The sequence below is a fragment of the Dipodomys spectabilis genome, unplaced genomic scaffold (assembly GCF_019054845.1).
Source record: "Dipodomys spectabilis isolate Male_0828 unplaced genomic scaffold, ASM1905484v1 ptg000096l, whole genome shotgun sequence".
NCBI classification, from domain to species: Eukaryota; Metazoa; Chordata; class Mammalia; order Rodentia; family Heteromyidae; genus Dipodomys; species Dipodomys spectabilis.
This window is the reverse complement of record NW_024870773.1, coordinates 15,808,341-15,822,738: the sequence shown is the minus strand read 5'-3', so window position 1 is coordinate 15,822,738 and position 14,398 is coordinate 15,808,341. Positions and strand designations below refer to the sequence as shown.

The window sequence follows — 14,398 nt, the reverse complement described above, 5'->3', positions numbered from 1 at the left end:
TACCAACACAAGTGGCTTAAGAGTTCTTAGAAATGGACTGATTATTACAAGATTGTTTTCTCAGTTGCTAGGCAACACTGCAAAACAACGGTCCCTGTTCTGAGATCACCCCGTGGGCAGTTCAGATATGACACAGCCTGACTCCCCTCCTCAGCCGCACACCATGGCAATTGGGATGCTGTGGGGCCAGCATGCCAAAGCAATCCCCTGATCTGTATCTCAAAAAGCAAACGAGCCGGGCGCTGGTGGCTCACGCCTGTAATCCTAGCTACTCAGGAGGCTGAGATCTGAGAATCGCAGTTCAAAGCCAGCCCGAGCAGGAGAGACCGTGAGACTCCTATCTCCAATAAACCACCACAAAACCGGAAGTGGCGCTATAGCTCAAGTGGTAGAGCGCTAGCCTTGAGCTGAAGAGCTGAGGGACAGCGCCCAGGCCCAGAGTTCAAGCCCCACGACCGACCAAAAAAAAAAAAAAAAAAGCAAACGAGAGTGGACTGGTGGCCAACGTCTTTCAGCAAGGCCAAGTTTTCATGGAACTCTCAGAGTTCTTTGCAAAGTGCTACTTCACCTTGGTCAGTCCTTCTGTGCAGGGAAATTACCCCTGTGCTTCTTCATGGTGTATCTAAGCCCAATGCACTTTGGAGGGTACATTTTTATATGTGGGAAAGGAGACTCCTTCACGGTGACATGACCTATCTCAGATCACATCTTTCTGACAGATGTATTGACAGTGCCCTCCGGTAGGTCGCTTCCTCTGTTATTAAACACCTTTAAATTGTTTCAGCTTTCCGGAAAAGTAAACACAATTAATGATCATTCTAACCTTTACCCAGTCTAATGTTTGTGACATAATATGATTGGTTCCCTAAATTCAGTCATGACTCCTCAGCATTCCAATTCTATTTCTCCCCTCTGGACATGTGGCTTATGATACACAGGAAAAAAAAAATAGGTTAGTTATACTACAGATCGTTTCATTTTTTTAAAAAAAGCAATTTTAGCTTCATTGTAAAATTGAGAGAAAAGGTCAGAGAGAGGTCCCCCGCTCCTCTGTCCACAGGAGCACCGTCTCCCCCCACAATCCACGCCCCAGTTTGCTGTAACTCCTAACTACATGAAACGTCATCATGATTCCAAGTCCTCAATTTATACACACAGGGAGCTTTTTGTTTTCTTCAAGTTGTAACCATCATTCGTGCCTGAAGGTCTCCCAATCCCTGCCTCCCATCACACTTCATGAACTGGGGGAGGGGAACAAAACCTTAGACGTATAGTGTAAATAAGCTCCGCCTCTGATCCAGGGCAGGCGCTGGCCATCACTTACCTAAAAGGACTCAGTCAGAGAGCAGAGCACCAGCAGCAATACATTCCATCTGCAGCAGAGACGAACTACTACAGGCCAATTATGATGGGAGTTTCTGAGCGCATGCTACGTATGCGCCATACATGATAAGAAGCCGGCTCAGTCACCGCCATTTCTATAGCAACCCACACACTCTCCCTGCCTGCTGTTTGGAGAAGGCAGTTAGAACTGGATTCTACAATGCAGCTTCCTTCCCACTTGGAATATGCGTTCCCTATTGTCCTCTCACTGGAACCAGAGTATTCAAATCAAGTGCGTTATCATTCAACAACAGAAACCTAACACAGTCAGACTTGGAAATCTCCATCACTTTGCCACTTGCTGTCAACCTGTCACTTTAAATTCAAACGACTGACCTGGTTTACTTGTTCATAAGTGACCATTCCCCAGGGCAAGAAGTCAGAGCTCAGTGTGACCACCCTGTACATCATATGGCCATCTGCTGCCCCAGTTATATGCAGGAGAAAGGGTAAGTGCCCGGAAAAGTGAACTGACAGCCCTCACATCTTAGCATCCACAAACCTTCATCGAACGTGCATTCACCATGACCAACTTTTACGCCAGACCTGCAGAGAAAACAGCTTCTTGCTAGGAGCTGGTGACTTATGCCTGTAAGTCTAGTTAGTCAGGAGGCTGAGATCTGAGGATTGCGGTTCAGAGCCAGCACTGGCAAGGAAAATCTGTGAGACTCTTATCTCCACTAAATAATCAAAAATGCTGGGAGCAAGCTAGAAGTGACTCTGTGGAGAGCATTAGCCTTGAGCACAAAGAAGCTCAGGGATAGTGCCTAGGCCCTGAGTTCAAGCCCCCGGACTGGCAAGAATAAATAAACAGATAAATAAATAAAAGCACCTACTATGCAATATACAGAATAATAATAATGAAAAGCTGGAGCCAGTCGCCGGTGGCTCACACCTGTAATCCTAGCTATTCAGGAGGCTGAGATCTGAGGATCGCAGTTCAAAGCCAGCCCAGGCAGGAAAGTCTGTGAGACTCTTATCTCCATTAAACCATTAGGAAACCAGAAGTGGCACAAGCAGTAGAGTACTAGCCAAAGAAGGCAGGAGCAGCACCCAGGCCCAGAGTTCAAGCCCCAGGACAAAAAAAAAAGCTGGAAGTGGAGCTGTGGCTTAAGTGGTAGAGTGCTAGCCTTGATAAGCACAAAAGCTCAGGGACAGCACCCAGGCCTGGCGTGTGCGCACACACATGCACACACACATACACATACAGAGAAAAGAAAGAGAACACAGCTTCTTTTGAAGGTCAAACTACCCTCCTCCACACACATATGACTATTAAGATGTGCACACATTTTCCTTACCCCAACTCATTCTCTCCTTGTATAGGTGGATACCTAGAGACACAGAGTGCACAATTGGGAGATCAAAAGTTAAAGAATTCTGCTAATTTCTCAGAGGAAAAAAAAATACATCCGCTACTCTGTTGGTCCATAAATCAAGTGGCATTAAACACAATGGCTTCAGCAAGACATGTAAGTGCAACCACAGTTTTGATCTACAATATGCAAGTTGTGCTTTAAACAAGTCATTTGAGAGGTTGGACACTTGTGTCTCACACCTGTACTCCTAGTTACTCAGGAGGCTGAGACCTGAGGGTCACAGTTCAAAGTCAGCCTAGGCAGGAAGTCCATGAGATTCTCATCTCCAATTTACTACCACTTGAACTGTGGCTCAAGTTGTAGCCCACTAGCCTTGACTCCTTCAAAGGTGTCAGAGAGAGCCCCTCAAAGTCTCACTCCTAAGACAAATCCTTCAGTTAACCACGATCACCTATTCAAGTGTTTGAGTTAAGAGTTGAACATGGCTTTAATGGGGCACTGGTAGCTCACACCTATAATCCTATCCATTCAGGAGGCTGAGATCTGAGGATCCTGGTTCAAAGCCAGCCAAGGGCAGGAAAGTCTCTGAGACTCTTATCTTCAGGTAACCACCAAAAAGCCAAAAAGAAGTGGCACTGTGGCTCAAGTGATAGTGAGCCAGCCCTAAGCAAAAATGCTAAGGAATAGTGCTCAGGTCTGAGTTCAAGCCTCAGTACTGGCATAAAAACAAACAAAGGGGGGGGACGACAGGATAGGTGGCTTAGTGGTAGAATGCTTGCCTAGCATGCATGAAGTGCTGGGTTTGATCCCTCAGCACCACATAAACAGCAAAAGGTAGAAGTGGTACTATGGCTCAAGTGGTAGCGTGCTAGCCTTGAGCAAAAAGAAGCTCAGGGACAGTGCTCAGGACCTAAGTTCAAGCACAGGACTGGCTAAAACAAAACATCCATAGCTTTATTTGGATCAATATTAAAAGCATGTTTTTATAATTCAAACAAATCCATTGAATTATAAAAGAAATTCATCTTCCTAAAGCACTGGAAGTCCTCACTGCTATGAAAGTTTGTCACTGTGAATGTCAGGTGTCACCTGACAAAATGATCCAGTGGGTAAGGGATCTGTGGCTGGAACAGTGCCCAGTTATAGCCTGCAGAGGGCAGAATATTCTTGCATTGTAATATTAGAATGGAGGCATTTAGGTCAGGGGCTGCATGATTTTTTCTATAAAGGCCAGAGACATAGGCGTGGTTATGTTCCAATAAAGCTTCATTTATGGATGCATATGTGTAAGTTTTATAACATGTTTATGGAGCGTGAGGTATTCTTCCTCCAGATTATTTTCTCATCATCCTTATTAAGGCAAAATAAAAGTCATATATGCTTAAGGTACATGACAGACATAGTGTTCTGATATGCATATCAAAACGAACAGCATACCATCACCTTACAGTTACCAATTTCTTCTTTATTTTATGGTATGAATGCTTAAGACCAAATATAAAATGCAGCACTGTTAACGGTACCTACACTGCTATGTAGCAACCTCTTCCCCAATTTCCTTATCTTGCATCATGGAAACTTAATACTCTCTGATCAACTTCTCCTTGGCCCTCCACATCCCCCTTTTTATCTTCTTTTTTTTGCTGGTCATGGGGCCTGAACTCTGGGCCTGGGCACTGTCCCTCAGCTCTTCAGCTCAAAGCTAGCGCTCTACCACTTGAGCCACAGTGCCACTTCTGGCTTTTTCTGCTTATATGGTGCTGAGGAATCGAACCCAGGGCCTCATGAATGCAAAGCAAGCACTCTACCACTGAGCCAACTTCCCAGCCTCAACACCCACCCCTCTTTTTTGTTGTGCAAATTATAGGGCTTGAAGCAAGCAGCTGGGTGCTGTCCCTGAGCTTTTCTGCTCAAAGGCTAACACTCTACCACTGGAGCCACAGCTCTACTTCTGGTTTTCTGGTGGTTAACTGGAGATGAGTTTACAGATTTTTCTGCTCAGGCTGGCTTCAAATCTCAATTCTCAGATCTCAGCCTCCTGAGATCCTCCCTACTTAAAAAAAAAAAAGTTTCTCCAGTCATTAAAAAATGTAAACATTGGGGCTGGGAAGGTGGCTCAGTGGTAGAGTGCTTGCCTTGCATGCTTGAGGCCCTGGGTTCGATTCCTCAGCATCACATAAGTAAAAAGAAAAAAGCCAGAAGTGGTCTGTGTAGCCTTGAGCTGAAGAGCTGAGGGATAGTGCCCAGGCCCAGAGTTCAGGCCCCACGACCGGACCTCCCCCCCCCAAAAAAATGTAAATGTTATTTATGACTTTTAGCTGGCTGGCCTTGATTTAGGCCAAAACTTCTCCATAGATTTAAAAGTTGCTATTTCTAGCCAGGTGCCGGTGGCTCATATCTGTAATCTTAGCTACTTAGGAGGCTGAGATCTGAGGATCACAATTCAAAGACAGCCTGGGCAGGAAAGTCCATGAAACTCTTATCTCCAATAAACCACTCAAAAAACCAGAAGTGGCGCTGTGGCTCAAGTGGTAGAGCGTTTGCCTTGAGCTGAAGAGTTGAGGGACAGTGTCTAGGCCCAGAGTTCAAGTCCCACAACTGACAAAGAAAAAAAAAAGTTGCTATTTCTAGCTGTTAAACAATCTGGGATTGAAAACCATTCTGATTTACCTCCAAAGTAGATCATTTTAAGTATTAGATTATTTGAAGTGATTATTACAGTCACAAATAGCAACTAATAGATGACTGTGTCATCTACTAAAGACATATTGAGGCATTACTTATTCTGATAAGACTGTCTCTGGAATTTTCTATTTCACTGAAATATTTTAATGTCAACATAGATAATGACATGATTGATTAAATAGAATAGAAAACAAGTTAGGAACCATGTAAGCTTCTATAGAGCTTAGTAATAAGTTAAAGAGCATATGGTTTGTTTTTGAAATGTCCATTCAATCTTACTGTTCTCAGAAAACATATTTTAAATCAATTGATTATTTTTGAAGAGCAATCCAAACGTCGGCCTTTCTCTGTACACATGCAATCTGCCACAGCCAGGAATTTGGCAGTTGTATGTTTCACAGTAGATGCTAACTTAAAAAGACTGTAAGTGGAAATCAACATCTCTTTGGATCAGACTTCTCTTTTTGCCCTCTTCTAAGAACTTTGTGATAGTTAGACCATCTGGATGATCTCTGCATCTTAAAATTCTTCTTTTGTGAATGTGCCTGTACTGGGACTTGAACTCAAGGCTTAGGTACTGTTCCTGAGCTTTTGTGCTCAATGACAGCACTCCATCATTTGAGCCATAGCTCCACTTTGTTGTTGTTGTTTGTGGTTATATGGAGATAAGAATGTCAGGGACTTTCCACCTAGGCTGGCTTGAGGCTAGCTGAATTGAGATCCTTGGATCCGAGCCTCCAGAGCAGCTAAGATTTTAGGGGCTTCTACTTCCTACTTTAATGTTTTGGTAGATGATGTCTTTAGCCAAGAGAAGAGAGAGAAAAATGAACAGATGTAAGGACTGGTCTAATGGAACTTGGTAAGTCTATTTCCAGCAGTGTGGACTGAGTTTCCTGTGGAACACCCACAAAGAAGTATCTGATAGGGGCTTCGAAAGAGTGTGAGGAGTGGTTAATGCTCCAGTGAGGGCATGTTAAGAGCCAAGAAGAGGGCAGGGCCAGGGGCAAGCAGAAGCAAGACCCAGGGACACTGAGTCAGAGCACTGGGATGCTGAAGAGGGACCACAGGGCACTGAGTGGTAGAAGCAGTGCATGGAGAACAATTTCTCAAGAAACCTGGGCCATGAATTGTTTGGATGGCACCATCAGGGAAAGCCGTCCACAGAGCAGGGAGACCTCTGCCTGCTTCATAAATCTTCAGGTTTGGGCATTGATGCAAGCACCTTTACAAGTACAGGTTCATTGTTTCTTAGGATAGTGAATTGTGTATGTCTGATAGGTTAGACCGTGGCTCCCTGACAGCTAATCAACCATCTGGATGGTGCTATGAAGGTAGTTTTGGGGTAAGATGAACATTTAAATCAGGAGACCTTGAGGGAGACAGATCACCCTCCATAACAGAGATGAGCCTTATCCAGTCAGTTGAAGGCCTCGAGATAGAGAGAAAGAATGAAATCCCTTAAGCATGAGGAAATTCTGCCATCGGATTGTCTTTGGATTCAAATCGCAACATCAATTCTTCTTGGGATCGCTCGTCTGCTGGCTCATCTTGCAATTTTGGATTTGCTAAGCCTTCTCAAATGTGTGAGCCAATTCCTTAAAACCTCTGTCTCTGCTTTCCCCTCTCCAATCTTACTGATTCTGCTTTTCTGTAGAACCTTAATAGGCTTCTAACTACAGCAGGCATGATTATCGTCGAAATGCACAGCGAGGAAACTGGTGCAGAAGGGATAAGCGGCTTGGCCCCATAGCCAAAGGTGGCAGAGCTGGGATTCCAGTCCCTGCACTTTAAACTTAGGTTCGACTTCCTTTTCAGACCATGGACCCAACATATGATTGGGGCCCACTGGGAAGACCGATTCCCAATGAAGAGAGTCACAATATATGAGCATCCATGATTGGGCATCCAAGATGCACCCAAGGTGGGAGTTCAAGATTTTAAGTTGCAGAACTCAGGCACTTTGGGAAGCAAAGGTATGTTGTTTCTTTTCTCCTTTGTACTTCCTCTCCCTTCTTTATCCATCTCCTTTCGCTTTCGGAAATCCTGGGTTCCGAGAATCATGTACACATTCCCCCTTGAGTCACTATGACCAAGACCACCAAGCACCCCTAAATTTTTAAGTCATCGAGAATACACACAAGCAATAGAGGGCCTGTCTTCCTTCATGCAGGATATGTTAACACCATACCACCATCCATCTACCAATGTGTCTCTGGTAAAAATCAATGCATTTGTGCTTTTACTTTTTTTATTTTCTCTCGGATGACTGGCCCAGAGAAAAGGAAGCAGCCATGTGATGAACTTCTCTGTGGATAGTACGATGTGATAAGGACTTAAAGCCTTTGTGCAACAGCTAGAGAGGAACGGAGAGTAGCCTGTAGCTATGTGAGTCCTAAAGCACAGCCGACCCTCCCTAGAGATGACCAGAACCCTGGCTGACATCTTCCCTGAAACCTTTTGGGGAACCCTTGATTCCAATCCAGCAGCACAGTGGGGCCTGGATTCACAACCCCCCCACACTGCAAGACAGGAGATATTCACTGTTGCTTGAAGCTACAACACTTTTGGTTCATTAGTTGGACAGAAATTGGTACCAAATGCATATGAGCATGGTGACATGTCTAGAATTCAAAATATATCATTGCTTCTTTCTAGGTGGTAGTATCATGGGTCATTTTTATTTGTTCTGCACAACGTTGGCAAATATTTCCCCCCCTTTCAACAAACAAAAAGACCATGTGACCAGGCTTATTTAACCTTGTAAAGAAAAGGATGGATATAAAGAGAACCAATGTTACCTCTCATCACCTTCAAAGATTCTCTCCAAGGGAATCAGCTGAAATGTACATACACCCAAACCCCAAACTCAACAACATAAACATCAAACTCCAAAGCCAGAGCCTGAGGACTCTTGCTTACCCAGCTTCTGATCAAAACGCCATGCTGCAACATAAGCATTGTGTCTCAGACTGCTCTGCGTGGTCAAAGGCACGGAGACATAGATGGGGCCGTCCACCAGCACTGGAGTCCCGTTACTGCTGAGCAGGTGCACGCTGACGGCGGTGACTGGAGTCAGATCATACCTGGTGCTGTTTCCTAGAAGGGAGAGGTGGTTTTTTTCCCCCCATCATGTGGACACATAGTGCCTGAGACTATAAAGATCCTTTTTGGAACATAAGTCATGGCTGCCACTTACTGTGTACAGCCCAGGGTCGGTAGCGGGTCCTTCACATCAGCAATCCTCAACACAAGCTCACTAGGCACATGAAATCCCCATTTTATAAAGGAATAGGTTCAGCAAGGACAATCAGGACAGGTATCTCATGCTAGACTCCAGCCTGTCTACCCATAACTATCATGCTTGCTTTGCTTCCAAAGGAGAGGAAAAGACTTTCCTGGAATGTGAAATGAACGCGTAGGTGGAAGCTACTGAAAATAACTTCTACCTAAAATAAGCCCAGGACAACATGTTTATAATATGTGTAACGTACGTCAAATAACAGATCACTATCGTGAAACTAAATATTTTATTTATTTGTTTAATTTATTGTTTGGTGCCAGTACTTGGGCTTGAACTCAGGGCCTGAGCTCTGTGCCTTAGCTTTTTTTTTTTTTTTTCTACTTTTTATTTTTCTCAAGGCTGGAACTTTATCACTTGAGCCACAATTCTACTTTTGGCTTTTTGGTGGTTAACTGGAGATGAGTCTCATGGACTTTCCTGTGCAGGCTGGCTTCAAATTGCAATCCTCAGATCCCAGCCTTCTGAGTAGTTATATTTATATGCATGGACCACTGGTGCCTGGTAAAAAAAATATTTTATTTTATTTTATTTTTTGCAGTGCTGGGAATGGAACCCAGGGCCATGCTCTGGAACACAAATACTCTACCATTGAGATACATTCCTAGTATTAAACTAAATGTATTGGAGATTTTTTTTTAAAGTACTGAATTTCTTTAAGGATTACTTCAACATATTCATTTACTTCTGCCAAAAAGTATATTGAAACTTGGGCTTGAAATATTTATGAGTTATTTCAGTTGCCATTGTTATTTTGGTCTGTTAAAAAGGAATTTGATATCTCAATTATTCTCCATTAGAGACCTTTCATCCAAGCCTGAGATTTAATGACTGTCTATAGATAAGTTAGAGAATGCTTTATACAGTTAAGCTATCCACTTTAGATTTTTCTCTAGTGAGATATAATGACATACAAGACATTCTGTCAGATTTTTTACCTTTCCCTGAACAAAATGGTAAAAATATCCATTGATTTAAAAAAAAAGTTAAGCTACATTAGAATACAATCTTTAGGATTTTATTACCTTTTTCTTTTGGAGGCAGTGTCTCATCAAGTAGCCAAGCTAATCTGAAACATTTTATTCTCCTGTCTCAGCCTTCTGAGTGCTGGGATTATAGGCCTACACCACTATGCCTGGCTCCAATCTATGATTTCTTAGTTACTTATATATTTATTTATCTACCTGATCTCAGTTTAGATAGATTACCAACAAATCTAATAAGTTTTGCAATTTCAGCAATGATTTACTCGCTAAATCCTTCACGAAGCTTCTCTTTCTTCCTTTCTTTCCTTATTCCCTCCCTCCTTTTGTCCCTCCCTTCCTCTTGTTCTTCCCTCTCTCCCTGTCGTCTGCTGCCCTTTCTTTTCACCCTCCTTCCCTTCCTTTCTTTCTGGTGGTACTAGACTTGAACTCAGGGCCTTGCCTATGTTAGGTGAGGGATCTGGCTCTTTTGGCTTCAATTACTTCTCAGATAAGTTTTGAGTGCTTTTTGCCTGAACCAGCTTCAGGCTTCGACCTTTCTATCTACACTTCCTGTATAGCTGGGATGCACTATCACATTTGGCCCAGGAGGGTTGTTTTCGTCCCTCAAGTCCTTTGCAGAATGTATGTCTGAGAAGCAAGGGGTAGGTGGCATAGATAACACCAGACATGGCACATTTCTGCCCTCCTTAAGACTTATCCACTCTCCCCCATCATGATTCTACCCAGTGAGATGGTGTTAAGAGAACCATCTACCTATGTGGCATCGGGCAAGTTACTCTGCTTCTTTGAGGCTGTTGTTCTTATCTTTACTACTAAGGAAGGTGGCAAGATGCCTTCCTGAGAGTACAGACACAAATTCTTTCTGCCGTAGACGTTCAGAAGTAAGTGAGCATTGTAGAAATAAAGTATGACTTGAAGAAATAGACACTTAGGTGCTTTCAAAAGTTCTCTAGCTGGAGCCAGGTGTTATGGTGGATAATCTCAGCACTTGGGAGACTGAGACAGGGGGTCATCAGTTCAAGGCCAGCCTGGGCTTCATAGGGAGATCTTCTTTCCAAAAAAAATTCTCTAGCTATCTTAAGACATGGCAGATAATCACCCATTTTCTAGACGGTTCTTTTCTTCTTCAGTGCTCCTCTAAATTCCTGTTCCTACTCAGCCTTTCTTCCTCCATCCTTGCCACTTCTTCTATTCTGTAATGATTCAGACTTTAAGGACTATTTTCCCTCTACTTTGTTAGGAGTTTCTAATTCTGCACAAAATACTGAGTTCTCTACATAACTAGGCTTTCCCTCTGGTCCCACCCACGTGGATGGCCCTTTATATCCAAATAAAGACAGGTCTTAGGCCAAATCAGTGGGGAGGGGAAGGTACCACTGTACCCACCAAGAAGACAAGTGGTTATCATCTTAGGTCTCTGACCAATTCCATATGGTGCTGCTCAGCCATCTGGGGTGAAGTTTGGCTTTGCATTGTAGCATCAGGAGAAGCATCTCCTGACCCCCAAATCTGAAATCCAAAATGCTTCAGGAGTCTGTAACTTTCCAAGTGTCATGATGTAAATCTTTGCAAATCTTCCCCAAACCTAACATGCTCTGAAAAATCTATAACCACTTCTGACCCTAAGCATTTTAGATGAAAGGATCATCAACCTTCATCCAACTTTTAGGGGTTGTAAGAAAGGACGCACGTCTGTCTCTGTGGAGTTCTGATTAGAAGCCATTTCATTATGACCCCACAGGAATGGCACAGAGCAAGCAGTTCTGTTCCCTTAACAACAGGAAAGAGTGTGATGCTAGAGCAGATGGGCTGGAAGTATCTGAAATCTCTGTGTGGCTACATTTCTTTACCTACAACTCAGCCTCCCTCTGAACTAGATGCAACTGTCCTTCAGATGGTCCAAGGAAACCTCTTTCCTTTCCAATCTCCTTCATGGTCCACATGGTTCCTGCCCACCTTTGTTAACTCTAGTCTTGACCTATCACCTCACAAAGACATGTTTGGTCCTAGCTGTCCTCAGCCGAAACCTCGTAGATGCCTTTTATAAAATCAGAGGCAAGTGACTGGAGGCCCACTAGGATTGGAGGCCGGCACCAGTGTGATGAGCTTTAGGACTGGTAGGCAGCTCCACGGTCTGAGTAACCACCCTGTGGGCGGGACACTTTTTCTGTTAAGTCTCAGAAGAGGACAGATCCTTCTTAAGGCAATTTGTCAGTTATTTCAGTCAAAAAGAAGTTTATGCCACCATCTAAAGACCTTCTCTCTTCCCTCTGAAAGAAAGTGAGCTTAAAATAAAATAAACTCTAAAAAAATCAATTAGTTCAGTGTCTTTGTGTTCTTTATCGCCTAGTTGTCTCTGATTTCATAATTTATTCAAGAGCTGTTGGAAGTGAGACACAGAAAAAAAACAATGAGCTCCAAGGAATGAAGATGTCCCTCTGAGTTGGAGTTTAGGCTTGTGCTTCATTTTGTCTTAATGACAGCTACAATGACCTCAAACTGGACTTCACCGCCCGCCCCCCCCCCCCCCCCCCCCAGAAATGATGCTTACACATTTAAAGCACAAATCAAGGTTTCCCCCAAGAATGTTTGCTAAGGATGGCTACCATTCATCTATCCGACAGCAAATGACTGACATATTAATCATGTTATTAGTGCACAAAAAAGAAAGAAACATCTCTCAAATAAGCATTTCAGGCAGGTACCAGTGGCTCACCCTTGTAATCCTAGCTACTCAGAAAGCTGAGATCTGAGGGTCAAGGTATAGGCAGCAAACTAGAGAGATTCTTATCTTTAATTAACTAGCAAAAAGCAGGAAGTGAGGCAGAGCTCAAGTGGTAGAACACCAGCCTGCTGAGAAACAGCTAAGCAAGAGCTTGAGGCTCTAAGTTCATGCCCCAGGACTGGCACAAAATTAAAAAAAAAAATACTGCCTGAGGGAAGGAAAGTGAGTAAGAAATCACCAGGTCACTTTAATCTCTAATCTGTAATTTATTAACATGCTATAAAGTGAACCAGGTATTTCAGGTTAAAAAATGTGTTCTTTTCTTCTTCTCCCGTCCCCCTTCCCTCCCCCAACCTCCCACCCCCCGTCAGAATCATCAGCTCATGTAAAATCCTGGAAGAAAAAATAATAAAATTGTCATTGGAAAATACAGTAACTTACCTAGCAGAATTTAACCCTAAACAGTGTCTGGCTTTTCATTTTATGCTGAGTCTAATGTGGGAGACAGAAAAGGGAACAGAGGAGAGGAAAAAAAAAAAGACATAGAACTGCAAAATCCTGGCACTTCTGCACCAGGAAGACTGGAAACTATGAAATCACCCAATGCTCCTGAGAACCATGCTCCTGGGCTTGAGTCCAGTCAGATGGCGTGCATACATCTGCAGTGTTTTTCTGATGAGGCATTAGCACCTATTTTCTGGCTGCTGACTTTTGCTTTCTCTGCTCTTGTAGCTCTACATGCCATGACAGAACAGTGGCAGTGACAGAGCTTGACGTAGACATTTGCCAGAAGATTCTCAATGAATTCTTGCCCATTCTTTGGCAATCCAAGGAAACCCCCTGTCTGCTGCTTGAAGTGCCTCCTCTGGCCTCTCTTTTGCTGTGGATAACAGAGTAGAGGCTCAAGGAGACTCACTTGCTGAGATGCAGTTCTGCAGTGTGTGTAGACTGAATTCCCAGATGCATGGCTGGAATGGGACAATGCTGGTATAGTTGAACTTGCAGGAAGAGTTCTTTTTTCTGCAACATCAGCACTCTTCCCCCATTCTATCCTATCAGTACCAGCCATATCTCAAATCCACATATAAAGAATAAAACCTAAGCCTGGTGGGCTGCTGGCTCATGCCTGTAATCTTAGCTACTTAGGAGGCTGAGATCTGAGGATGGTGGTTCAAAGCCAGCCCTGGGCAGGAAAGTCTGTGAGATTCTTGTCTCCCAATTAACCACCCCTCAAAACGTAGAAGTAGAACTGCGGCTCAAGTGGTCATGTATGAGCTTTGAGCCAAAAGCTCAGGGACAGTGCCCAGTCCTTGAGTTCAAGCCCCATTACTGGCATCAAACAAACCAACAAAAACCTGGAAGCCCCACCTGGAAAGAGAAGAGATCTGAATTACCTGTTCCATTTCCATCCAATCCTCTCAAATAGGGAAAGCTGTCCACCTCGGAGGGGGAGCTGGCGGCTGTGAGGAAGGCTGTCAAGTCACTGTAGCTGGCGTTCTCAGGCAACCTCAGGGCTCTCCTCTGGAAATGGACACGAGGCTGTGGCCGGGCGCCTGCAAGGATGAACTTGTGAGTTACCTTCCCCAAGGAGCCATTTCCATTTCAGAGAAAGTACAGCCAAGAAGTACTTCTCTAGGTTCCTTCCCCCTCCTCCCATCCTTCATTCCTACAGGACACAAACAGTGACAAGATATTATCATGGGGCGAGAAATAATAGCCCGTTGTCACATTTGTTTTGACATAGGATGTTATTTAGGTTTTTCACCAAAAAACCCCCACAAAAGCCTTCCTCCCCACCTCAAGTTGTATTTGTAAGCATCTTTTCGCTGCCCAGCATTTGCCTACAGATTGGAGCACATGTTAGTTATGTCCATGTAAATGAAACAAGGGGAGGGTAATCTCTTGATACAATGTAAGAGACATGTGTTGATCCTGCTATAAATCTATCTTTCATCTCCCTTTAACTCCACCAGCTACACTGAATTGGAACAGGGTGATTAGA

General features: G+C 43.7%; 1 protein-coding gene across 1 annotated transcript in view; it reads right to left on the bottom strand.

The window, feature by feature from the left end:
• Nucleotides 1-14,398, bottom strand: part of Fam171a1 (family with sequence similarity 171 member A1) — a 99,415-nt gene that overhangs the window by 14,738 nt on the left and 70,279 nt on the right. The window contains exons 4-5 of the mRNA XM_042686073.1: nucleotides 13,791-13,949; nucleotides 8,307-8,483 (exon numbers count right to left, since the gene is read on the bottom strand). Coding sequence (XP_042542007.1) covers nucleotides 8,307-8,483; nucleotides 13,791-13,949 — 336 coding nt within the window. The remainder of the gene's footprint in view (nucleotides 1-8,306; nucleotides 8,484-13,790; nucleotides 13,950-14,398) is intronic.